Source organism: Grammomys surdaster, unplaced genomic scaffold (genome assembly GCF_004785775.1).
Source record: "Grammomys surdaster isolate TR1022 unplaced genomic scaffold, NIH_TR_1.0 126219, whole genome shotgun sequence".
NCBI classification, from domain to species: Eukaryota; Metazoa; Chordata; class Mammalia; order Rodentia; family Muridae; genus Grammomys; species Grammomys surdaster.
In genome coordinates this window covers 3,913,559-3,940,208 of record NW_021621022.1, presented here as the reverse complement: position 1 = coordinate 3,940,208, position 26,650 = coordinate 3,913,559, and the positions used below count along the sequence as shown (strand labels likewise).

At 40.7% G+C, this 26,650-nt stretch overlaps 1 protein-coding gene across 11 annotated transcripts in view; it reads left to right on the top strand.

Moving 5' to 3' along the window:
• The window catches only part of Hmbox1 (homeobox containing 1), a 129,149-nt gene that overhangs the window by 82,997 nt on the left and 19,502 nt on the right, over window positions 1-26,650 (top strand). For all 11 annotated transcript variants that reach the window (XM_028758693.1, XM_028758694.1, XM_028758692.1 and 8 more), the window contains exon 6: window positions 8,578-8,731. In XM_028758693.1, the coding sequence (XP_028614526.1) occupies window positions 8,578-8,731 (154 nt within the window). The remainder of the gene's footprint in view (window positions 1-8,577; window positions 8,732-26,650) is intronic.

Below are 26,650 nucleotides of genomic sequence, written 5' to 3'. Positions count from 1 at the left end.
TCTCTCTCTCTCTCTCTCTCTCTCTCTCTCTCTCTCTCTCTCTCTCATTTTTTAATAAGTAGTATCTGTTTTAGGTTAGCAAATTAGAATGTTTCCCTAGATTCTTAAATTGCTCAAACTTTTTTTTTTTCATTTTATATGAGTGTTCTGTTTTCACACACACCAGAAGAGGGCATTGAATCCCGTTACAGATGGTTGTAAGCCACCACATGGGTGCTGGGAATTGAACTTAGGACCTCTGGAGGAGCAGCCAGTGTTCTTAACTGCTGAGCCATCTCTCCAGCCCAAATTTTTTATTTTTTTAATGACATAAACTTTTAAAATCTCTGTCTGATAGAGTGTCCCACATACAGTGTGACTAGTAAGAAGTCCGTGCTGCCATGGTCGTAAAGCCTGTCAAATGGTGGTGCTGCTCGTGTCTGTACTCAATGGCGCTGTTGAGGTGGAGACGTGATCTTTTCTTTGCATTTTAAGTAATCTGTGTGATTACTTCTGCTCCAGAGTAAATGATCGGGCCTGTGTTAGCCAGTCTCAGCATTCCTTGAAGATCCTTGCTCAATCAGTTTTTCCAGGGAAATTTATAAAAAATTAAGTAATCTCATCAATCATTCCTTCAACATTTATCAGCTGACATTTTGTTTTCATGTTTTCTAGCAGTGTCTAAAAGCATAAGCAAATCTCTTGAAAAAGTGCCTCTATTCTTTTTATTGCTACACGTTCCAAGGCAGCACCATTCACAGGGGAGATTCAACACAAACGCCATGTAGGTGTATAGTTTCTAGCAGCCACATTTCAGAAAGAAACTGAAAATTCACGGTAATATATGTTAGCACCTGTCATGTCAATATTTAATTTTCATTTTGAAAATTGAAACATCACTACTTCCTGTTTACTTCTTGTCCAGATTCTTTAGAAATCAGTAGGTAACTTACACTTAAACGCAGTTTCCAACCAACTACATTCCCAAGGGCTCAGTTGTCTAGTGTTTCAATATGAGACCAGCACATTTCTATGATATTCTTGAAGCAGTTTGTCAGACTTGATGCTAAGTAGTCTCCCGAAGATGAGTTTTCTTCTCCTGTGACTCATACCAAAGCCAGTAATTCACAGCAATGCTAGCTAGATGAAGAAGGAAAGAAACTTGGTGTGCTTCACAGATAGATACACACTGGCTGATAGCGAGGGTTCAGCTAGCTACCTGAGGAACTGTGTTTACAGAGGGTTTGGTACCTAAGACAGAACTTGCATAGAGACCAATGGTTGTTGATCTGAATTCCTACACTGTGGTTTTAGGGCTGTACTCCATCCAGCTTGGGGCAGGGTGGAAGCTGTTGACATAATTACTTCACTAGAAACAGGAAAGAGCTGCAGCAGCATTTTTAGGCTCACTGAGGACTCCTACTAAGAATCTAGCATGCAACCTTGGGGTGATTTTATTTTTGTTTTTAATCTTACTTCCCAATTAAATGTATCTAGGAACCTGAGCTAGGCCCAGCCAGCTCTGAGAGACATTGAGGGAAGTTGGAATGTAGGGCATCCAATGGGAAGCACAGGGCAGACTAACGGCGCTCACTGGGAACAGCCCTCTATGCACAGGTAGTCTCTTGTCAAGGGCGAGTGTCCCTATGTGCATGCATGGGCTTCTCATTGAAGTTACATTGCTGGCTCCTGTTTAAAACCACAGTCTATACTCATTTCATTCCATTTTTTTCATGTTATATTTTACAAGCAGCTAAAAAAAATGGAAGTTGGTAAGAGACAAATGGTAGTTCTGTTGTATTTATAATAGTTGAATCTTCCCATCAGTATTTAGGATTTCTTCTGTCTTTTCACCTTTAATCTAAGAGGTAATGTGGCATAGTATTCTTCCTGGAGGTGTCGGTGTGTCTTTGTTGATTTTAAAACAGCCTTTGATTCTGTCTAAAGAATGATGATGTTTCTTCTTCTGTGGGTACTTCGGAGTTGCTTTAATCTTTGAATACAGCATGCCACCTAGGATTCTCTTCTCTCTACCTGTTAAATAGCTGCTTAGAGTGCCTTATGCTCTTCTTTGCAAGCCAATAGAATCACCTCATCAAGAAGTGGTTAAGTTCTCTACAAGAAACTATCGCAGAATATTGTTATTTATAATATGGTTCGTGTAGATTATAGTTGCATGCAGTGAAACAGTATACAGAAGTTTAAAATGTAAGATATGAAACAATATATACTACATTATTATTGATTTCCAAGGAATACGCACACGAACACAGGCAGTTTAGATTTCTGTAAGTATAGAAGCTATTGGGAATTCTAGCTTAGGAACTGATACAAACAGCTCTGAAGAGGGATGCTGCTAGTAAGGGGAGACTAGAAAGACTTAACTATTTAACCTCTGGGTCTTTTGTTTGTTTCTTTGTTTGTTTGTTTTGCAGTCCTTGGGATCAAATTCAGGACCTTGTGCATACAAGGCAGGCATTTTACCATTGAATGATGGCCCTTTTGTGGCTTTCTGAATTTTAGACATTGTAGTCTATGCTTGAAAAATACATATAGTGTATACTGAAAGGAAGAAAGCGGGGAGGGAGAGAGAGATGTGAAAGTCAATTTTGTTCATGTTAAGATACCAAGAGAAGATCGGCCACAGTTCCTGAAGTGTGGTCCTGCAGCTTGCCTGAAGCAGTTTGTAGGAAATAAGCCATGGGTGGGCTTATTAGGAGGTAGTTTGCTAATACCATAACCTTTCCTCTGTCTAGCAGACAGGTTATCAGGAGAAATGTAAATAGCATCATCTTGTCACATACACTTTGAGAAAAAATGTAAAATTAAGGCAAGCTGCAAAACGAAAAGCTGACTTTTCTCTTTTCTGCTGTGGAAATGCCTGGCAAACAAGCCGGCTGTGTGTATAGATTCTTTGCTTAAGTGACTTCTGGTTGCATTTCTCTAGTGCGATTCTTCTTTCAGTTTCTGCCTCTAGATCCATCCCGAGTTTTTACAAGTCTCTCCTTTACCAGGTTCACTTTACATAAACTCAGCAAGAGAAAGTAGGGTTATTTGTATTGATAATCCAATATCTATAGAGACAGTGTTATTCTCTGGTAAACGGACTTTCCCAGCACATCCCAAAGCCTGCTAAATAAAATAAAATAAATAAAATATTTAAATAAAATGTTAATAAATTTTAATAAAATATTTATAAATAAAAAGGTGGAAGCTAATCACATGGACTTGATCTTGTTTTCTTAAAGAACCAAGTGCTAAATTCAGTGTGTTTGATATGAGAAAAATTCCTTTATTAATTCAAATTAAGTTCCACAGCCTTCTCTTGTCTGATTCAACCATTACTATGGCAGGCAGGATTTGCTGGGCACCTGCAGGCTCATGCTGCTGATCTGTAGCTTTACATTAAACGGAATCAGGTGGGAGGCTTGTGTTTAGTGCACATAAGTCAGTGTGCCAGTCAGAAGAAAACACCTGTCCTTTGCACATAGCATGCCAGAGCTCTGGAAAACATATGAGTGATGTTGGCGGAGATGAGAAGCCGTGTTCCATTTCTGTGGATAGTGCTAACAGCCTTTGTTTACTAGCTGATGAGTAGGGCCTCACCCAGTTCTAACCCTGTATATAAGATAATCTACAGAAGAGCACGCACTGAAAACCTAAGGCTTATTAGCATATTATGAAAGCAGGCTTTTTTTTTCCTCATGAGTTTAGATTTGCCAAAACAGAGTACAAATTTTGTTTTAGTGTGAACTCATGTATGAAGTGGAGTAGTCCTTACCGACAGCCCAGAAGTCCTGTGTTGCTGAGGGACATTTTAAGGCTTATCCTCATTATTCCCTCAGTCTAGTTTCTGTGCATTGCCCTGTCACAGGCCTTAATTTTGAAATTATTCTTTTCTGCTGGGCGGTGGTGGCGCACACCTTTTATAATCCCAGCACTTGGGAGGCAGAGGCAGGCGGATTTCTGAGTTTGAGGCTAGCCTGGTCTACAGAGTGAGTTCCAGGACAGCCAGGGATACACAGAGAAACCCTGTCTCGAAAAAAACAAAAAAAATTATTCTTTTCTTGCAAAATTCACTGCTCCCTGTCTGTCTGAATTAAAGCAAAGTACACCAGGTTTTCTAGAAGAAATCTGTATTCATTTAAAGTGCTTCATGTACTAATTTTTTTTCTAGTGTGTGTGTGTGTGTGTGTGTGTGTGTGTGTGTGTGTGGTGTATGTGGGAGGAGCAGGTACACATGTGTGTGGGCACCTGGAGGTCCAAGGTTGATGACAAGAATCATCCACAGTCGTTCCCTCCACCTCACTCACTGAAGCAAGGTCTCTCAGCCAATCTTGAGCTCATAGATAGAGAGAGCTAGTCTTGCTACCTGGCTTGCTTTGGGGATCGCCAACTTCACATTCCCTGGCAGCTAGCTACCATGCCTACCTGGCTCCTTATGCTATTCTGAATGACTGCTACATTGATAAAGAAATGGAACATGAAAAAAAATACTTCAAAATTAATGTGGTATTTTTAAAATTAAGAATATTTACTCAGTTTCAGCTTTTTATACATAAGTAGTCTTGATTTCCTTCAAGGTCACTAAGTCACTACTTTATTTTCCTGGGATTTTATCCTCCCCACCCCCACCTTCCTCATTTCCTTTTTTCCTTCCTTTCTTTATTTTAATCTAAATTCCTTCCTTACAGGAAGTCTAGACAATGCAGGATATTTTAAAATGATTGATATTATTAACAGTAAGTCCCAATACCACAAAGGGATTTCTATTGTACATTGAGTGTCTGTTTCCTTTAGCCTCTTAGGATTCTGCTCTCTGTTAATTTGCATGCCTGCCTGAGAGAATATGCCACAGTTCTAGCAGCACACGCTGGAACTCACTGATCTTGTGTTCTCTTCTTCCCCATCCCCTCTACTCCGAAACTCTCCATCCCTACACCAGGGCAAATGTGGAGTAAGAGAGCCCATGGTCTTTTCTGTTTTATTTCTGCCTAAATCTTGAACAGGTGTTAGTTAGCTTGGTTGTTTTGGACATTTTTCTTTTTGGAGCGAAATTTATATACCTTTAAATTGGTAAATTCTTATCCTAGACTCTTACTGTGTGCTGTAATCCTTACTTTCTTTGGTTAAAAATTGGAAATACTTTGAACCAGCCTCTGGTTATTTTGATAAAAGAAACTATTTATTTATGTGTTTGTTTGTTTCTTTGTTTATTGATTTATTTGTATGAGTGTTTTGCCAGCATGCATTTTTGTGCACCATTTGCAAATCTAGTGCCCAGAGAGGACAGAAGAGGCCATCAGATCTCCTGGAACTGAAATTACAGTTGTGAGCTGCCAGGGAGGTTCTGGAAATTAAACCTGGGTGCTCTGGAAGAACAACCAGGGCTCTTAACTGCTGAGTCCCTAAATTCTTTTCATAAACCTATTGACCATAATATAAAAAATTTAAACTCACTGATGATAATGGAAGAGATTTAAACCTACTAGCCTTGATGATAATGGAAGAGATTTAAACCTACTAGCCTTGATACAAAAGAGTCACACTCATCGGCTGCATGAAAAGGCTTACAAACTTAAGTATCATAAATTAGGATTTTTAAAATGATATAAAAATACAGTAGATGACAAGTAAAAAATTGATTACAGCTATGTGACTAATAATTGATGTTGCATCTCCACTCAGTTAAAATCTATAGCTCAATAGAAAAAGAACCGAAAACTAACAAAAGTCTGAATAATAATAGCAGAATAGAAACAAACAGAAAAGGTGCTCATTCTACTATTAGGAAAGTATTTTATCTTAAAGGAATTTTTTTTTTTTTGCCTAATTGGAGCATTTGAATAAGTACCATGCTCATCATTTGGGATGCTATGATGAAATAACAACTGGACTTGGTTGTGATGACCTGTATTAATTATCTGCTGTGGTACAAACCATGCCACATTTTTGCAGCTTAGCACAGCAAAGATTTATTTCCTGGATCTGGAATCCAGGAGAAACATCCTCATGAGCCTTTATTCAAGCCATCAGCCAGGGCTGCAGTCACTAGAACTGGATGGTCCACATGCAAGGCCATTCACATGGATGTTGGCTATCCCTATTCCTTACTGCCTTATGACCAGAGACAGCAGTTCCTCAAGAACCTCGGCATCCATTCTCACCTAGCAACCCCTTCGTTGAGCAAGTGATCTGAAAAAGAAACAAAAGAAAGATGCCCTGGTGTTTGATTTCTGGAGAAGCCATGCTTTCACTGCCACATGCTGCTGATCACACAGTCTAGTCATGAGTACAGAATGGGAAAGCACTACACAAAGGCACAGCCACCAGGAAGCAGGGAAGGACCCATGGAGCCCTTGGAGCCTGGTTACCAATATGCCTCTGTTGGGACTGTATGTCTGGATGTTTATTTCTCTCTGTAAAATAGCTATAGAAGTATCCACATGATGCATATACTTTGGCTTAAGAGAGTACAAGGTAGCTTCTCCCTCCACTGTCAGGCCCTAGGGTAGAACAGCAGAAACATCTGGAGATCTGGGGAGCATCTTTCACTCTATGCAGCCTCTCTACATGGTTAGCATGTACAGTGGATCTGACTCCTAAAGGACAGATAAGCCAGCATCCAAGGAGATGCAGACAGAGGGTACCAAGCTCCCTATGATCTAGCTTTGGACTTTGTCGGTGTCTTAGGACCTACCCAGATCTACAGTTTATTGTAAAAGTTCATCTTCTGACTTGCCCTGGGCAGTTATGGTTGTGAGAGATGATGCTGTTAAATCAGCAATGCATATAAAGAGAAACTTTTATACTGGATTTATTTTGAATGTAAAATTCATGAAATTTGAGTATAGACTGGCTATATAATATCTGGGGGGGGGAGGTAGGATAATTAAAGATGAGGTGAATCTGAAATATTTTAGTGCCATTTGAAGAAAAGATTTACTAATAAGGGAGAAACAGAAAGATAGTATGTTTGAAAAGGACAGTCTAGCCTTAAACCATTGGTCTCCATCCAAGAAAATACAAATAAAGATGTTGCCTTTAGGAGGGGGGTTACCTATGCCCACATTTTGCATACCTTTCGTTCCAACTACTTGGAATGCTCAAGCAGGAGGAATTACTGAGTTCAGGAGTTAAAGGCTAGCCTAAGTAACATAGTACGAAGAAAGGGTTTGTGGGGGGTCAGGGGGAGAGATATGTGTATTGGAATAGTGACATTATTCATGGTGTTACTTGATGATATGATAGAAAACAGTTCCTATTATGAAGAAACATGTATTCATTGTGTGAGAGTAACATGTATTCATATGTACATAAACCCCTTGAATTCTAACCTGCCTTTCCAGGACATATTATTAAGAGTTTTGATTAGTCAGACATAGCGAAGCATGCTCATACTTCCAGTACTTGAGAGGTGGAGGAAGGAATTCTGGGCCACTTTATTCTTTGTCTCAAAAGGAAAAAAAGTTTACATCAAACTATAGTCAGAAGGAGCATCCTGAAGACTTTAATCAGAAGAGTGATATAACTGTGATTATGTTTGGGAAAGATGAATTTAGCAGTGCATGTAGTACAAGAGGAACAGGAGGCAGAGCCCTCTGGGGAAGCATGATCTCTGTTCAGATCTGTGAGCTAAGTCCATGCAAGCCTGAGACAATGTGGCCTCTCAAGTCCAGAACAAGCCACAGAAAAAGACATGTAATACATCAAGAATTAGCAAGTTATAACTGGTTGAAGCTACTTGAGAAAAGCTAATCTAGTGAACTGTGTCAGATTGAAGTTGTTATGGTTGAGAGATGAAATAATATAGGATTATTAGTAGGTAATAGACCTATAGAGACTGAATCCTGCTCACTGAAGTCTTGTAAAGCACTCTCTTATTTCCTTTGCTGCTGAATTACACGACATTTTTCTTTTTGAGACAGTCTTGTGTATCTGAGGTTACTTAATAGCTCTGATCCTTCTGCCTCTGACTTCCAAGTGGTGAGATTAAGACGAGTACCACATCTGTCCTAGTATAGAGATTTCAAAAAAGGCATAACAACTGAAAGTCCAGGCCTTCCTATGAAGAGGTAGGTCTCATGCTTTGTGTGCAGTGCATTAATGGAACTGAGGGACACAGATGGGCAGATGGGCAGGCGGCAGATGTGGTGACTCTCACAGGCTTTTGAAGAAAAAGGCTTTTACCTCTTGAGGATTTTTCTTTAGTCATTTTTTATCTTATGTGTATAGGTGTTTTCCCTACGTGTATGTCTGTGAACTGTGTGTGTACAGATCCAGGAGAGGCCAGAAGAGGGCATCAGATCCCTTAGAACTGGAGTTACAGATAGTTGTTGGCTGCCATTTAGGTGCTGGACATTGAACCCAGGGTCCTCTGGAAGCACAGTCATTACTCCTAACTACTAAGCCACCTCTCCAGCTCCTTGATTTTTTTTTTTAAATTAAAATAACAATATTAAATATCTTGGACTTCAAGTTTCAGTGGACAAAGAAAAGCTCATACTCAGAACTCATTGTCTTGTTTTCATGGTATCTTTATAATGCTGATTTTTTTAATTGCGAAGTTTTTGTTTAAAAATGCCTTGTTTATTCCAGGGGCTACATTAAGTATGAGACCTGCCCCCATTCCAATAGAGGACCCTGAATGGAGACAAACACCTCCTCCAGTCTCCGCCACACCCGGAACCTTCCGGCTTCGACGAGGGAGTAGATTTACCTGGAGAAAGGAGTGCCTAGCTGTCATGGAAAGGTAGGTGAAACACTTGCTAGTCCAGTTTTGTTTCTAAAAGATAATTTGAAGTCCAGATTCTAGCTCTGCAGGCATTATAAAATATTAGAGCTGCTGTATTGATGAGATAAGAGAACTCATAAAACTGGAGTTAGCATCTATCAGCTTATTTTACAACTTCGTTTTGTCCTGTGCCAGGTAACAATCTTTATAGAGTTAAGATTTTAGAGTTTTTGTTGTTGGTTTTTTTTTTTTTTTTTTTTTTTTATTTCTTTATTTATTATATATGAATACACTGTAGCTGTCTTCAGACACACCAGAAGAGGGCATCAGATCTCATTACAGATGGTTGTGAGCCACCATGTGGTTGCTGGGATTTGAACTCAGGACCTCTGGAAGTGCAGTCAATGCTCTTAACCACTGAGCCATCTCTCCAGCCCTTGTTGTTGTTTTTGAGACAAGGTTTTTCTGTGTAGATCCTCCTGCCTCTGCCTCCCTAGTGCTGGGATTAGGGCATACACCACCAATACCTAGCCTAGAGTTAGTATTTTTAAATGTATATTTTTCCATTATTTTGAAAAACCTCTATGGAGCTTGTTTTTCATCAGTGTTGAACCATAAAGGAGAACACTGAGGTTCACTTTTCTGCAGAAGAGGGACAATTTCAGTGAATGGATCCCAATGGTTAAAAAGTACAAGTAGCCGGGCAGTAGTGGCACATGCCTTTAATCCCAGAGGCAGGTGGATTTCTGAGTTCGAGGCCAGCCTGGTCTACAGAGTGAGTTCCAGGACAGCCAGGTCTCGAAAGCCTTAAAAAAAAAAAAAAAAAGTACATGTAACAGAACCTGATCCATGTCTGCTTTGACTACTTTTGACAGCTTCGGTTTTTTTCTGTCTGACATGGTATTAATACATGCTTATAACATAGTGCTATATTTAGTATGTATTCTACAGTAGAACTATCCTTTAAGGAGCCCCCACATCCCAGCATAAGTGATTATATGCAGGATTCTAATCTGACCACTAGTGTGGTAGTCTGGACGAAACATTTGATGTAGATTTAGAAGTCCCAGAAACCTGATCAGGCTGTGATCAAGTCAGACGCCAAAACTGTATCTTGCTTGTCTTCAAAATTAGAATTGTCAGTAGCCGACAGTATGTTACCCAGGACATTTGCTCTATCTCTTTCACCTGCTTCCTTGCTGTTTCCCAACACATAGATATCACTGCCTGAAGGAGGACAGGCTTTCCAGTGTTGGGAGTTCAGATGGTGGAGTTGAGATGGTGTACATGAGGTGAATAGGTAGCCACAATGGAACTGTCAGTTATCCATTGCTGTGAGAAGCTCTCCCTCACTCTTGACTGTAGCCAAGAGTAGACATATGCTCAGTAATAAACCAGTGTCTTCCTGACTGACGACAGTAGAAGGGGAGGACGTTAGTGTTCTGGAAATCTGATTACAATCTGCCCCATTTCCCTCGTTTGTAAAGTTTGATTCTTTCTGAAAGTTTATTTCAAATTTTCCACATAGCAGATGGGAATGAAAACAATGCCTAACCTAAATTAGTCACAACGTTGTATATTTCTCTCTGGGTAACAGAATAAATTTTGATATTATTTTGTGCCTAGTATGGGTTTTAATTATACCAATGATTCAGTCAGTTAAATTTTTCACTAATATACCAAAGTGCATTTATCACATAACATCGGTAGAGTAAGGATCAACTGTTGAGAACATACAAATAGTAGATGATACTGTGCAAATACTAGATGACTCTCTTCGTATGTTTTAGGATCGAACCTGAAGCTCAGAGACTGGGGTTCCCTTTACTTCTGAGTTTTTCTTTCATAGAATCACACTGACTAAATTTTAGTCAAAGGGATGTGACCACATTTTTTCTTTTTGTAAGGTTCCTATTTAATTCTAACGTATTTTTAACCTTAATTTTAATGAAATATCCACACTGTAGGACTAGGTATTTTCTGGCTTTGTTTCATCTTACCTGGCACAGCTAGAGAAGGTATAGCTCATGCACGGCTGCTCGGAAATGCTGAAAGCCTTTCAAAGCACCAAGAAGCAATTGTCTAGATGACCTGCATCCTCCAGGATGAGCTTTGTATTCTCAGACGTGGAACATGAAGTCACCTGGCATCCTGCTTTTTGGCATAGACTGGATGTTTGGATAAATACATATGTCCAGCCAAGTAAGCCTTATTCAACTATGTTAGCATAGGATAAAAGTCCAAAACTATTCCATTCCTTACTCCAAGATAAATTTCAAATCAATTAGAGAAGTGAATTTATGTACATAGAAGAAAACATTATCCTTTTGTATCCTGGAAATGGGAAAAATGTTTCCTAACTGAATCTCATAATCCAAAAACAGAAATGAAATGATAGATAAATGTAAGTGGAAAGAACTTCTGGGGGAGGCCGGGCAGTGGTGGCGCATGTCTTTAATCCCAGCACTTGGAAGGCAGAGGCAGGCGGATTTCTAAGTTTGAGGCCAGCCTGGTCTACAGAGTGAGTTCCAGGACAGCCAGGGCTATACAGAGAAACCCTGTCTCGAAAAAACAAAACAAAACAAAAAACTAAACAAACAAACAAAAAAGAACTTCTGGGGGAAAACTAAGTAAAGTAGAAAGGCATCACCCTGAATATAGAGAGTTCATAAATAAGGTAAGGCCAACAACTGTACAGAAACAAGAGTAATGAAGAAGTCTACTAAGCACATGTAAAAGTCCTAAAACGATTGTTGTTATTCTCACTTGTTTTGGCTGTCCTGAGACAGTCTCACTTAGGCCCTGGTAGCCTCCAGCTCATGGCAGACCTCCTGTACCAGCCTTGGTATAAATTACTGCACCCCAGCAAAGACACTTACATTGAATCAAGAGTGAGTCAAATTAAAATTCTATTGAGGTGCCATTCTTCACCTGTCACACTGGCAAACACAGTCTGGCAAAGTCTTCTCTTGATTAGGCCCTACATAAGTGGCATTTTCATCCATTGCTATGGAAATGTAAACCAGAGCAGCTCCCATGGAAGAGAGCCAGGCTGTGTCCACTTACCTCTAGATTTGCCTTTTAGAGCCACACTTCTGTTTCTACTGACAGAAATACATAAAAAAAAAAACCACTGTAATATACTATCAGAATACTGACAGAAGCCTGAATGTCATCAGTAGTGGTCTGGATAAAGAAGTAAAAAAGAAAAGGCCATTGAGATGGCTCAGCAGATAAAGCACATGCTGTGAAGCCTGGCATCCTAAGCTCAATCCCTGGAACCTACATAAACATGGAAGGAGAGAGACATCGACACCAAGTTGTCATGTGACCTCCACACATGTGTACATGTACTTATAAAAAACAACTTCATTGAGATAGAGCTCACTTGTTTAATGCCTTGAATGTATCTATAGTCACGTAAATGTCACCACATTTACTTTTACAATACTGTTACTGTGCCCTCAGAACCTTAGGATCCAATGGAAGCCATTCCTTTCCTCTCAACCCTTTTAATTCTATGTAACCACTAGTCTTCGTGTAAATGTGTCTGTTCTGGACATTGTAATATTATGAGTGACTCATAGGAGGCCAGATTAGAAGGCTTTCAGAGTTAGCTATGCCTGAGTGATGAGGGCTGGATGATAGTACAAAGACAACAGGATAACATGAATAGAAGGAATAATAACTATCAGAAAGGAGTGTGAGGAAAGACAATATAGCTAGCTATAGGAGGAGCATGGGAAGGGCAGTAGCAGAGAAGCATAAAAGGAGCTTAGCTGGATGATGGTCGGGCATCCACTGAGGATGCAGTGTCTGTACCACTGGAAAATGGATCAGCCTGGAAAATCATTCAGCATCCCTAGACTCCAGTTCTTACGTTTCTAAACTGAAGATTTAAGTGTAACGACAGAGTAAAAGAAGATAAACTTCAGAGTTAAACAAGATTTGATCCTCGCTCCCCAGCCAACCCCAGCCAAGAATCATTGGGAACTTAGGTGAATGGAGATGATGCGTGTGACCAAATTGTAAAATGTTCCTGGTAGTTCTTGTTGAGAGTGTTTGTCTTCAGAGTAAGTCCATTCCAGCATCAGGTAGGAAGTTACCTGAGGTGACTGTCAGATAGTATCGTGGCACTGGACATGGAAACACCATCCGTAAGTTATTTATAGCTCAAGGGTATAGGTTCATCTGCTTACATCTTCCAGCTTACACAGTTTCTGCATGTTTTTTATTTCTATTATTTTATTTATTTATTTATTTATTTTGGTTTTTTGAGACAGGGTTTCTCTGTGTAACCCTGGCTGTCCTGGAACTCACTCTGTAGAGCAGGCTGGCCTCTGCCTCCCAAGTGCTGGGATTAAAGGCGTGCGCCACCACTGCCCAGCTTGCTTTTTTTTTGCAACTGATTGTAGCTAGGGGGAAAAAAAAAAACAACGCCTTAAAATCCTGCTGATTTATCTCATTTTAAGTTTATGATCACAAACCTCAAAGAGATCTTTAATTCTATCAGGTACTCATACTGCATCTTCCTGGCTTACCCTTTCCTCTTAAAATTATTTTACACTTCATGTTCGCTCTGAAAACTCAAGCTCTTTTCTTGTGGTGGCCTTGCTTTACATTTGAGTGAGAAAAAGAAAACCCTTACAGCAGAGTGTCCACAAACTACAGCCTGCTAACATGTATGTGCAGAGACATGGGCGTGTGCACAGTTTCCCAGTACTTTACCATACCCAAAGCACCTCAGTGATGCATTTCCCCGGGACTTATCATTGTTTTGCTTATAGTAGATAATCATATTCATATATGTATAAAATGTTGTGAATGTTGCTTTTTTTTCTTTACTGACCTCATTGCATTCTCTGTCCTATGTACTTCATTTTTCCAGTATTGACTCCCAAAATCATTGATTATTACAAGGGGCAATATTATGTGGTTCTATTTATAGAAAATACCCAGAGTAATCAAATTTGTAGAAAAAAAAGAACATATTTGGTACTGGCCCAGACTAGGGAAGACAGAGGTCTGGGGGCCAGGAAACAGCTGAAGAGCACATTGCTTTTATGCTTTTATGAATATACTAAAATCACATTTCAGATGTAAATTGCTCTACATGTGAGTCATACCTTAACAAAACTTCACATAGAAAAGGAAGGCATTGTTTAGTCTGCCATCAGGAGCACCCCTGTTTACCCTCCACATTGATCCCACTGTGGTCCTTTTCCAAATGAGGCAACCAAGGTTCATGAAGGTTAAGTGACTTCCTAAGGCTACAAATCCAGTGAACTGCTGAACTCCACGTGTTTCTCTACAGTACTAATTGTATATGAATCCTGTTGCTTGAGATCAAAGCCATTTTCATCTGGATGTAGAACCAGTTGCTCTTAGCACATGAATGAGGCCTTCTTAGCCTAAATCTTACGTCCCTGGATTATTATCTCTTTCAACCTTCTGTTTATAAAGGTTTTAACAGGGAAAAGATGCAACACAAGTGTGAAGAATATAATTGATGTTGGACTACGGGAGCATGAGGAATACAGATTTATTCTATCTGTATAGGTTTGTCTTATTTCCTGTTATTTGTTGTTTTAAAGATTTGTCTATTTTAATAGAGAGTTTGGAAGGCATTATTGGATAATCTTTGATCAGTTACTTATTAAACTTTTGCTATATATTACCAATAAGCTAGGCTTAGGTTTTTATGTCTTTAAAATGGAAAATGTTTTACATTTGATAGTCCTATATCTGCAGATAGTGTGAGATGAAAACTGGGACTTCCCCAAAACTTGCCCTTCACTCATTCAGTCAACTCCCTTCCAGTAATGAGGCAGTGTTGGGGGAGAGATCAGAAACAGCTCTCGGTGAAAAAAGAAATCGTGCAAGATGGACTTGAATTCTGGAGGCTTGCAGCCTGGGAGCCAGGCCCCAGTATACTCTCCCTAGGTGTGTTTCAGGATCTGGCCATGGTGTGCCTTTAGCTTGGGAAACAGTTGTATCATGTGTCTGTGGCTGGAACACAGAGCATGAGGCCTGGCTACTGTTCCTACTCCTGTTTCTTTCTTTCTTTCTTTTCTTTTCTTTTCTTTTTTTTTTTTTGTTTTTTTTGTTTGTTTGTTTGTTTTTTTCGAGGCAGGGTTTCACTGTGTAGCCCTGGCTGTCCTGGAACTCACTCTGTAAACGAGGCAGGCTGGCCTTGAACTCAGAAATCCGCCTGCCTCTGCCTCCCAAGTGCTGGGGTTAAAGGCGTGTGCCACCACCGCCCGGCTCCTACCCCTGTTTCATATCAAAGGAAGAAGGTAAAAGAAGTTTCTAAACCACACCACAGGTTCTCTAACCCAGTTAAGAAAGGTGGGAAAAAGCAACAGCTTTGGAGAAGCCTTGTCCAGGCTCAGCAGTAACTGCAAGAGTACCTGGCAGTATCTATCGAGTGATGTGTGACTGCAGTGGCTGCTGTTACCTGGAGCCATGGCGTAACAAAGTGACTTACTGAGTGAGTGACTAAGAAGATACAGACGAGTCTATTTGTACATTCAGATTCTACTGCGTGTTTGTTGTTTCGTACAGAGCAGTTTACCTTCAATATGTTTTTGTTGTTGGGTTGTTTCTGACACGTTCATCTTCTGTAATAGAAAACAAAATAAAAACCCACCAGTAAACATAGAGCCTGAGAATTATAAGGAAAATGAATTTTGTGGGTTTTTTTTTGACCTTTGAAATCAACAAAATAACTTTAAGAAGTTAATTTAAAATACTTGCCCCAGAAGCCAAGGCACCAGCACAGAAAACAAGCTTGAATATAAGTGTCTCCTTCCCCTAAAACTCAAGTTTCCAAAAATAGGTTCTTGGAATAACTGCTGTCGTGAGCAAAAATAGCATTGCAGCCACAGTGTTATGGCAAACAAATTAAATCAAAGCTCTAAACTTGGTGTCCCTGTCCTGAACCTGACGTGCGCATAATCTACATGTGAGACGTGTCTGACACACAGATGCGTTTTGCACAGTGTATTACTGCCTCCTGGGAGAATTAGTATGGAAGAGATCAATCGGCTTATAAGGCATGTTTCTAGAATGTTGTTTGAGGGCTCTGTAATTTCATTCCCTTGGTCTTTAGCATTTTGGAATTCTTCCCAGGACAGTTTGTTAGTGTAAGGTTTTGGTGTCTCGTGCCTGTCTCTTTTTACTTAGAGTTCCAGTGAATTCTTCACCAGGTGGGGACTGGAGGGTAGCCTGTGTAGAGACTGAGCTCTCTAGCTAGCTACAGGCTGGTCCAGCCTGGACACCATGAGCAGGCTAACCCTGGGGAGCCATCATCCTGAAGAATGGTCTCTGTCAGAAGTCCGTTTTCCTGCAAATCCTGATAGTCTGTTAATGCTGCCTTCAGCAATCAGCTTGTGGAGAGATCCTCTCCACGTCAGTGTTGACAGATCGTAACGAACTGTCTTGAGTGTTACAGTCTCAAGTGGCAAAGACGTCATTGTTCACCTCCCACTTCGTCTAGATGCTTAGAATTGCTAATTTTTTTATTAAATGAGAAAACCACACACTCATGACTTACCACTTACTTAGGTAAAAATTGACTTCTCTTATTTTTAATTTTGTTCCTAAAGCTTTTATTACAATCACAAAGAATATTTCCTCTTCCTCATTATTCTTTTGTTGCTGAATTGAGTGAACCTGCTGAAGAAAGTATCTCTTCAGCTCCTCAATCTCAGAGGCAAGTTACTAACATTGAGAAAAAGAAAATGAGTGTGTTTTTAGCTCTTTACATTTAGATGTGATTGCTTTTTAGCAAGTGGCGATATCAATAGTGGTGAATTTACTAAGTGGAATGCCACAGTGAGGGATGGTCCTGGCTTAGTAGACATGAGGGAACGCAGATGAAGAGATGGGAAACAGATGGGGCAGTTGTGTTATCATGATAAAGCATAAGGCCAGCTGGGTCATGGCAGCGCCAGCCTGTCATTCCAGCACGCAGGAGGCTGAAGCAGGAGGATCACCTATGAGTTTCCAGGAGGCTGGAAAGCATACCGAGTTCAGGCTAACCTAAGCTGCTGAGGGAGACTGTCTCAAGAAACAGTAGTAATCGAGTACTAATAATAAAGCAGAAGATACACATACAGAAAGATGAAGATGGAGAGACGTGATAAAATTTAAATTATTTGCTTTAAATGTTGTGTTTATATTTTTGTATTCTTTTCTTTTTGTTTGGTATCTGATGATATAGTAATTAGGAATACATGCTAGATATGTTCTAGGTATCCCTAGGCAAGTCACTTGCTAAAAAATGACTATTGTAATGACCATGGGGCTGGAGAGGTGGCTCAGCAGTTAAGAACTTCTCTTTCAGAGAACTAAGGTTCCATTCTCAGCACCCAAATGGTGGTTCACACCTGTCTATAACTACATGCCAGGGGCAGCCACCCTCTTCTGGCCACTGTGGCACTGGGCACGCATATGGTACACAGGCATACATGTAGGTAAAACACCCACACTACATAAAAATAAGTGAAAAGAATTGAAAACATGATGATAGCCATCTGTATGAGTACAGTGATTTCATGACTATTAAATGTTTAAAGAGCATACGTGCTGTGTGTTTAATAGCTTGTGTCCTTCCTTCCACTACATGATCAAGGTGAAAAAAAGAAATTAGGGCCAATGAGATGGCTCAGTGATTGAAGGCCCCTCCCACCAAGCCTGACAACCTAAACGGGATCCCTGGTGCGCACACAGTGAAAGGAGAGAGCCAACTCATGCAGGTTGACCTCTGACCTCCACGCGCACCTCCCTCCTAAAATAAGTAAATAAAATCTAAATTACAATAATATATATATTAATAATTGTCAGGGTGATTTTATTTAGCTGAAATTTTATAAAGTTGTCACTTCAACCAGCTAAATTCTGCTGTGCCTTTCTTTTAAAATGAAAACAGTTCAAACAGAACATAGTGGCCCCTATGAGCAGTTCCAGGTGTATGTCAAGCTGAGACAAGATCACCTGAGCCCAGAGTTTGAAGGTATACTGGAGGACTTCATCTCTTTTTTGGTGGGGGTCGGGGATGCAAGGAGAAGAGGTCGCCATTCACTCTGGTCTGAGGAACACTGCACACTGCTGAGGCATATTGAAAAGCTCTGGTCCTGCAGCAGCAGTGAATAGTGGGTGGGACCACAGAAGTGACTGGCCACCAGAACAGGGGGAGAGGAAACACTGCAGAAACCCGGAAGCTGCTTCCTGTGGTTGTGAGCAGATGCTCCAGTGGGTTGAGAGAAGGCAGGCCATGCCAGCGGCAGGGCTGCAGTGCTGTGAGCATTGTTGAGTCAGGCTAGAGTGGCAAGTGATCTTGCATCCACAGCTACAAGCTTGGCTTTCTGGACGTTTCGACTTGCATCCCTGACACAGTGGGTTCTGATCCCATGCTCTTTCCTCGTCTATTTTCCAAGGCTTCTGCGCTGCCGCTTCCCTCCCGCATATAAACCAAGGGCAGTGATTTTGTTTTTTCAATGCCTATGACCCAAGATTACGGTTTGAGTGGGGGTTGATTTATGGGACAGCATGGGAATTTAAAATTTGAAACAGGCTTGAAAAGTCTGTCCATACTTCCTTTCTGAAGTCAGAGCCTGACCAGATTCCCTTTTCTATACATGGAAGGAAGTAGCTTGGCGATCCAGCCGTGCTAAATCTTCTAAAGTCTTCTGACTCTGTTTTTATATTATAAAGGGACATTGTTATTTATAAAAATTTAAAAATTTGCCAACTTGGTATTAAGGTGCATTGTCAAGATGGAATTATAGACAGTGCCATTGCCAAAAAGAATTACCCCCCAAATGCTCAGTGTATTTTACCCGGCATTTCAGTGGCATCTTTTATATGCTCCAGGCAAGCATTTTATTAGACTCTGCAGGCAAATAAGCTGCATGGCACTAGGCATGAGGCTACTGCTTCCAAGGGTGATACACATGTGACTGAGCGAGTAGGGTAGGTAAGGAGGTCCCACAGCCTCAGCGGCGCTAGGAGCTGTTAGCCATGTCTACTCCAGACATGCCAGGCTCAGAGGAGATACAGAGGAGTATAGTGTCTTTCAATTTTCTTCAAAATTTTAAGGCCGTTAGGTCAATCTAAAGGTAAGTACTAATGAAGGATTTAAGGTTACCCCCACTAAAATTGCCCTGGCCCACAGGGCGGTGAATGGGGACTGGGGAACCACCTGAAAGAGAGAATGGGGGGACAAGGGACACGAAGAATGGACAGCAAGAAGAGAGGTCTGATCAAATTGTCAAAATTTTATTGTTCCCACACAGGTTATATGCTCATAGAAGCAGGATATGGGGTAGGGGGGTGACATAGGGTCGATTTGTCTCTGGGGAGCACAGGTGTTCTCAAGAACAGGATGTTGGCTTGGTGAAAAGTTCAGCAGAAGGAACAGAGCAGAACAGGTTGCTAGGTACCTGTCTATAAGATCTGTAGTTATTTGTTCTTAACTAAGCTAGTACTTTCCCACAGAGATCTATAGCTATTTGTTCTCAACTGGGTTAGTACTTTCCCACAGAGGCCAAGACTTTGTCTCAGTAAGCATGTGTGGCTGACAAAGCAGTTAATGTTTGAGCAAGGTGGCTCCCAACAAAAGTGACTGAAACTACTCTCTTTGTTTATTGTTGTCTTTCCATTCCTTGACCATTGTACTGTGGTGGCAGGGTTGAGCTCCTGAGCTCTGCTCTGCAGTGAGTGAGGACGAAAGCGCATGTCCTCTGCCTCCCCGACGTAGTTTTGCCATCAGCTCCTCTTCCTTTCCCCCCTTCCTGATGTCACCGCTGGTTGAGAATAGGAAATGCTGGGGGAATAAACTATAAATTTTGGAATTAATAGGTACTGGAAGTTGAATTTTAAAATGAGTTTCTCCTCTCCCATACCCTTGTGGAATTACTCGAGTGGAACGTAATGAGCTGTACCTCCTGTGCCTCTGCAAAGAGAAGGAAGTCCTTAGCATTTACATGAGACAGCAGGAGCCTGGACATGACCTCATTCTGATCCATTAGACTATTTGAGGAAAAACAACAAAACTTTGCCACTTATTGACAAGTAAAGCTCTCCCAATCCATTTCTCATAGCCAATAAGAAGATGAACTGTGCTTAAATGCATTTTAAAATTGGCAAATTATACTTCCTGGTTCCTTTCTGGTCAAACAAAAATAGCTAAAAGAGAAATTATCACAATGCTTTTGAGGTGGATTAAAAGTCTTCCCTGTTCTCTTGTGGATGCTTTGGCAGCAGTTGTTATTTTTAACAAACAATGGTACACCCCTATTTCTCTAGTCCCTGACAATTAAGTAGAACAGACAGCCTGTGCTCTGCATGCCCTCTGTAGCCATAGTCTACAAAGAAAGAGCACAATTAAGTGACTCTTGGTATAATGAGAGTCACTGTGAGGTATGACAGCTTCATCAGAATGTAAACTTTAGATGTGTAAACACTGGCACACAGGGAGATTAGCTTGTGACTAACTGAAAAATGTGGGAAACAAGTGGGCCTTTTCTTTTTAGGGTTCAAATATTCCAGCGATTACTTTGCATCTGTCCTGTGGTAGATACTAGGGGATACTGTATAACGGGCAGGATCAAAGGTGATCTTGGTTCTTCTTATAATATGGAAAGAGTGTTAGACACTAAGATTACAATTTACATGGGGCTTGCTTGTGGCTGTGGCCAGATATGGACTCAGGAGTCAGTGTTCTACTTGCTTGACTTTTGGTTGAAGAAGCTTCAGTATCCTGCTGAGTTTCATGGTACAAAATGTATGTCCTCTTTATACTGTACTTGGAAACCTATACACTATAGGAATCCTGAGTATGATATAGTGCCTCATACAAATTATTTTGTTCTGTTGCTTTGGTGACATGCCATACATTAAAAGTTCAGATTAGGACAAGAGAGGTTGCTCACTCTTGCAGAAGACCTGGGTTTGAGTCCCAGCTCACAGCCAACACTAACTCCAGCTCTGGGAGATATGATGCCCTCTTTTGACCTTTGCTGGCACTGCGTACAAATGTGTAAAATAAGATTAAAAAGTGTATTTTTCCAAAGCCCAGACTTTGATTCTATCTTGAGACTGTCTTTTAGCCATCATCCTTAGGCAGACTTGTCACCAAAGTAGCCTTACTGTTATCTCTTGGAAGCTTATTAAACCTGTACACAGTGGCTAAATAGCCTTTCAGCATATATTCTGTTAGATAGTATCAGAATTAATTTCAGTTTTGTTTGGTTGGTTTTTTGAGACAAATCTTCTTACAATAGCCCAGGCTGTCCTGGAACTAGTTAGTATGTAGACCAGGATGGCCTCAGAGAGATCAATCTGCCTACCTCTGCTTCCCTAGAGCTAGGATTTAAGGACTGCTCTACAATTCCTTGCCTTTTATTGTTGTTTTTAAGAAAAGGGATCTTGAGGGAGGGGTTTTTTTTTTTGTTTTGAGACAAGATTCTCTATAATTTGCCATTTAGAAGGCTACTCTCTGATAGTTTGGCTATCACTGAAAATGGTCATGAACCCAAGACATGGTAAGTGAAAAGCTAGGCTTCAGGAAGTACCAGAATAACCAGAGACCAGTATGCTCTGATTCTTCACGAGATCTTAGCCAAAAGCAGAGATTTTATTGCAACCATAATTCTAAAAGTTTACTTACTTGGTTTGCTACCTATGATTTTGCAACCCCCCCCCAAAAAAAAAAGATTGATTCCCCAGGAAAAACAGTTCTCATTTTAGGCTCAGACATTATTCTTTTAGTATGAATGTGCGTTTTGCAAAAGCTTGGCATTGACCCTAAGGAAAAAACATCCAGCGAACAATGAGTTGATCTCTACCAGTCCTCTTTTGTTGATCTTTCTACTGTGATACATTATTGGCCGGCCAAGTGTGAGGAACTTAATTCCCTATTGCCTTCCAGTTCTCTCTGACAAACCTACTTCCTGTCAGTAACACTGGACAGAAGGCAGAAAGTGCAGCAGCTGAAGCAGACTGCAAGAAGAGCTCACCAGCCCTGATGTCCCGAGAGTCTGTGAACTTTCCAGAATGGTGCTCTCTGTTGACTTAACTTGTTTATCACTCATATTTGGTGGTTCCTCTAGAAAGTTCGTGGACCAGCAGAACCAAACACCACCCTTACATACCCTCTTCTTTATTGTTAAAATGGAGAGTAGACTAGGTGCTTGATAAATTCACAAGAGTCAGTCAAGCCCTTTGTCTCAGTCAAGTGCCGCTTCGTAGTTGTTTTTCTTTAATGTAGTGGGAGCCGGCCAGGTGTACTGTGTGTTTGGTTCCATTGTGTCCTGAGAGCTCCAGAAGAGCCCCCATCTGTAATGACTTAGATTGTACAATGTCCCTTGGTTCATGTGTTTGAAACCATGGGCACAAACTTCTGGTGGTGTTCGGGAAGCTGTGGAACTGTTAGAGGATAGGGCCTAACTGGAGGAAAGGAATTTCTTAGGAATGAGTCTTTTAAGTTTATAACCCAGCCTGGCTTCCCTCCTCCTTTTTGGCTGGTCTGCTAAAATGTGAGCAAGCTCCTAATGCCTTCCTCAACATGCTCTACAGTATCCCCCAACCAGGAGCCAGAGTCAGTCCTTTCTCCCTTAAATTGCCTCTTCCAGACAACTTAGGACTGCAAAGAAGAAAGTAGTTAATGCCTTTCATTCCTGGCCATCAAGGTCAACCAAAAATTTGCACCGCCATACTGATAAGGAATTAGTTGGAAGCCTGTAGCCTATAGTATTTGCAGAGATATTGGATCATATATGTTAAGTGAACCCCACTGTAGACATAGACTGGTAATGTGTAGTGATTATGTACTCTAGAGTTTATTTAATCCTCTGCTGCCCAGGGAAGAAAGGTGAGTCAGTGTTAAAGTTGTCCCCTGGGTAATCATGCTTCCTTTTTCAAGGAAGTGAAGTCGTTGGGTGAGATGCAGCTGTGGACCTGCAGTTCTCTTTCTCTGGGTCTCTCCCTTTCTGATGGCATCACATCTTTGCTGTTAGAAGCTCTAGTGAGATTGGCAGGGCCTTAAGCTACTTGGTTCATCTCTGGGGATTTCCATTGCATATCTTAATGAAGTCAGAAACAGTAGCCTATCTGTACTCAACAATGGCCATTCCTGTTAGGCCTTTGAGCCAATGAGCTGTGTCGGGATATCTGAGCTGCGGATCAGGACTTTGAGGAGGATAGTTCTTTTTGCTTTGTAGCTCCATCTATGAAGTTCAGACCCTTACTACAGGTGGAAGGAGCTGACCTCATGATGGTTCCTTACAACTCAAAGGTTTTTGATTCCTTGCCAGGGTCTACTCTGCAGTCTGTCTAAATACACAATGGCTGTGCTGTGGGCTTCCATATGAATTTATGAATGAGGATTTCAGAAGCCATCTTTTTGTGTCTTTAACCTATTCACAGGCCAATACTAATTTTTCTGTTTAAAACTCTCCTTTCACAAAGCTTTTCTGTTCTGAAGTTTTAAGGTATGCCAAACCATGTAAACATACAGCTTCCTCTGGAACAGAACGCATTTATATTTTAGCTTTTCTCTTCGCGTACAGCTTTTAAAAGGTTGACGTGGGGAGAGCTGTTATTTATTTTATTCTGCCCGTAGAATTCAAAATGAGCTCATCCATCTGTAAAAGCATTAGTGCAGAATGGCTTTGCTTACCGAACTCTAGTGCCTTTGTGAAACATTCTCTCAAATGTTGCTGAAAGGTGCAAGGCAAGCTAGGAAACTTTATTATTTAATAATAATTATGTAAAAGTACACTTCTCACATCATAAGGTAGCAAGCTTTCTTTTCAAATATTGCATTTTGCATTATAAAGTTACTATATGGGTAGTGTGTAAAATGTGAGGAAGTACAAGAAGATCTAGAATAGAAATGACCTCTCATGCTCGCTCTTGGTGGTTGTCAACAATGTGTTTACAGTCATCTCTCTGTGTGCTATGGACTCACCTTTTCAAACAGCAGAGACTTATACCAGCTGTGTAATACTATATTAATTATTCTTACGTGACTTTTAAAATATAATTTTATTATGAATACTACCAGGAGAATATGCTGTAGTTTATGGATATTTAACTAGCTTCTATTCTGGGCCTAACTTCAGCTAAGATCAGATGAATTCAGGAAGTTATGGCCACAGTGGCCTGACTGCTGAGTTGATTATGCTTCCAGATTGTGCACATCGTGCTGACTTAATATGTGGAGAAGCAAGTGGGGTGATTTGACAGAAGCCTGCTTACTTGCTTGTTTGTTGTTTAATTCTCTTGCTTGCTTGTTTTGAGAGAGCAATTCACTGTGTGTCCCAGGCTAGGCTTGCAATGACATCCTCCTGCCTTAGCCTCCCAAGTGCTGGGATTATAGGTGTGAGCAGCCCCACTGACTTCAGCTTCAGGCTCACTGTGAGGCTGAATATGACCTGGAACTTGTTTCTTCTACCTCCACCTTGTAAGAACAGGGTTACCAACCAGTCTGATCTCTACATGCCCGGCTTACTCTGGTTTTCTTGTTAGGCATTTTCTTTTTAATTTTCATTTCTCTTGCTCTTTTAAATAGCAAGAGATAGATAATAATATAAGCAGGATAGTTACTGCGTTCAGTTTTCTAACTGGCTACTACTTATATACGAGAAATTCTGGTCTTTTTAATTGTTTGTGTGTATTTACCATGTACAATAAGATTTTTTATTCCTATTATAATTTATTAATTGTGCAAAATAGTAAGTTTCATTTTGACATTTCATACATGTATATAATGCACTCTGGTCGTCTTCCATCCCCTGGTGTCATAGTCTCCTTCTCCTCTACTGGTCCCTTCACCACCACACCTTCTGTCTGCCTCCATGCATTAGCATTATCTCTACTGGGTTTTTTCTTTAATTTTTATTGGTGTGTGTGTGTGTGTGTGTGTGTGTGTGTGTAAACTGCTGAATGTATTTAACATTGCTCATATGTATATTTTTTTAGAGCTGACCAGTGGTATTGGATAACCTGGGACTCATCCCTGGGGAAACCTGGTTCTCTCCATTTCAGCAGTCACTGATGACTGATACCTTCTAGGGGTGGGGCCTTGTGCGATCTCCCTTATTCCTGTTGGCATGTCAATTGCTAGTGTCATTGTTTAGGTCTTGTTTGTGCTACCATATTGTTGAGATTTCATGGGTGTAGTTTCCATGTCCTATGTAGAAGATATAATCTCAAAGCAGACATCTTGGTCTTCTGTGGCATTAAAATCTTCACACCCCCCCTTTGTCCTTGATGTTTGCTGAGTCATAAGGATAAGGGCTGTGGTATAGATGTATCAGTTGGGGCTGACGACCCAATTAAATGTTCTCTGCATTTTGACCAGTTGGAGCCTTCTGTAATTGTCTCCATCTCCTGCAAAGAGAAGCTTCTTTAATGAGGAGTGAAAGCTACATTTATCTGTGGGTATAAGAGTAAGTATTGGGAATGCTGCAGTAGGTTGTAGGTTCTGTGGGCTCACCCACCACAGACATTAGCAGATAAGAATTCCGTCCCATTAAATGGTCCATAAGTACAACTAGACAGCTATTGGTTACCACGAAGATATAAGTGCCACTGTTGCATCTTTGAGGATATCTTCCCACGTTGGTCTTTGTTGTGGCTCATAGGTGTCTTAGCTGGGCAGGACTATTGATTGCTTTTCTATCTTGGCAGCTTGCATAGCACTTTCCAGTACTATGAAACCTAGACCACAGGGAGGATGATTCTGGGTCAGATCCAGTTCAGTTCTTTCAAGTCCTGTCTCCAGAGTCAAGAGTGTCCTCAGCAATAGGAACTTACCTTTAGATTCCGGGAAGCAACTAAGGACAACAGCAATAACCTGTATTATTTTGGAAGTTGCATGAAATCACTGAGCAACAATTTAAAAGGATGTTTCTCATGCTTGGTAGAAGGGTTTGTGTTAGTCTCTGGCTCTTGGAGGGGAGCATTATCAACCCCCACAGGATGTGTGTGTGTGTGTGTGTGTGTGTGTGTGTGTGTGTGTGTGTGTATCTACTTTCATGTGCATATAGCATATGTAATTGTAGGTAAACATAATGATGCCTCCATTCCTCTCCCTCAACACTGCTCACCTCTTCCTTAGCACTGCCTTTACCCCACTCTATAAAAACAAGCCTAAGAAATGAAGACATTTTAATTGTTTTATTGCTAAAGACCATTTCACACATAGATGCTCTCAAATAGGAGGTGGGACGATTAAACTTCATAGCATGTGGGCTGGGTTAATGTTAATTTCTTTTGAAGAAATCCACATGGAATTATGGGTAGTAGGAAACAATCCTGAAAGCTAATTCTAGATAACTGAAAGAGTGAAGTTGTAGATCTCTTCTGCAGAGGTAGCTTGCTTGTGGACACAAAGTGACATTTCAGTACATCTGGCTTTATCCCCTCCTAGGGTTGGTCTCTGTTTTTTCTGCATTCTCAAGATACAAAGCAAAAAGTTCTCTGGCTTCAGTGATTTAGGAGTTACTGGAACAACAGTGCTTCAGGGGCATTGTCTTCTGTTCTTAGCTTATGGCTTCTCATTTCATGTACATTATCTTCCCATTTTTACCCTTCGTCATGCAACAAAATGGTCATGTGATTTCCCTGTGGGAAGCTGTGCGCTGGTCACTCAGCTGACAGTGTCCTTGAAGTTTGCTGTCTCTTTATGTTGCTATCCACAGGCATGTGCTTGCATTCCTTTCCCTTTTGTGTATTGCAGAAAGTCTAGGACTATAAGCATTTCCAATAGAAAGAGCAGTAAAGTTCTAGGGTTTGATTTGTGTCTCCTTTAGAAACTAGCAGCCAGGCTCTCTCCTACCTTAGAAATGTTTGTTTGTTTTTTGGGGGGTTTTGTTTTGTTTTGTTTTTGTACAAAAAGCAAACCAAAAAAACATGTAGAAGAGCCAG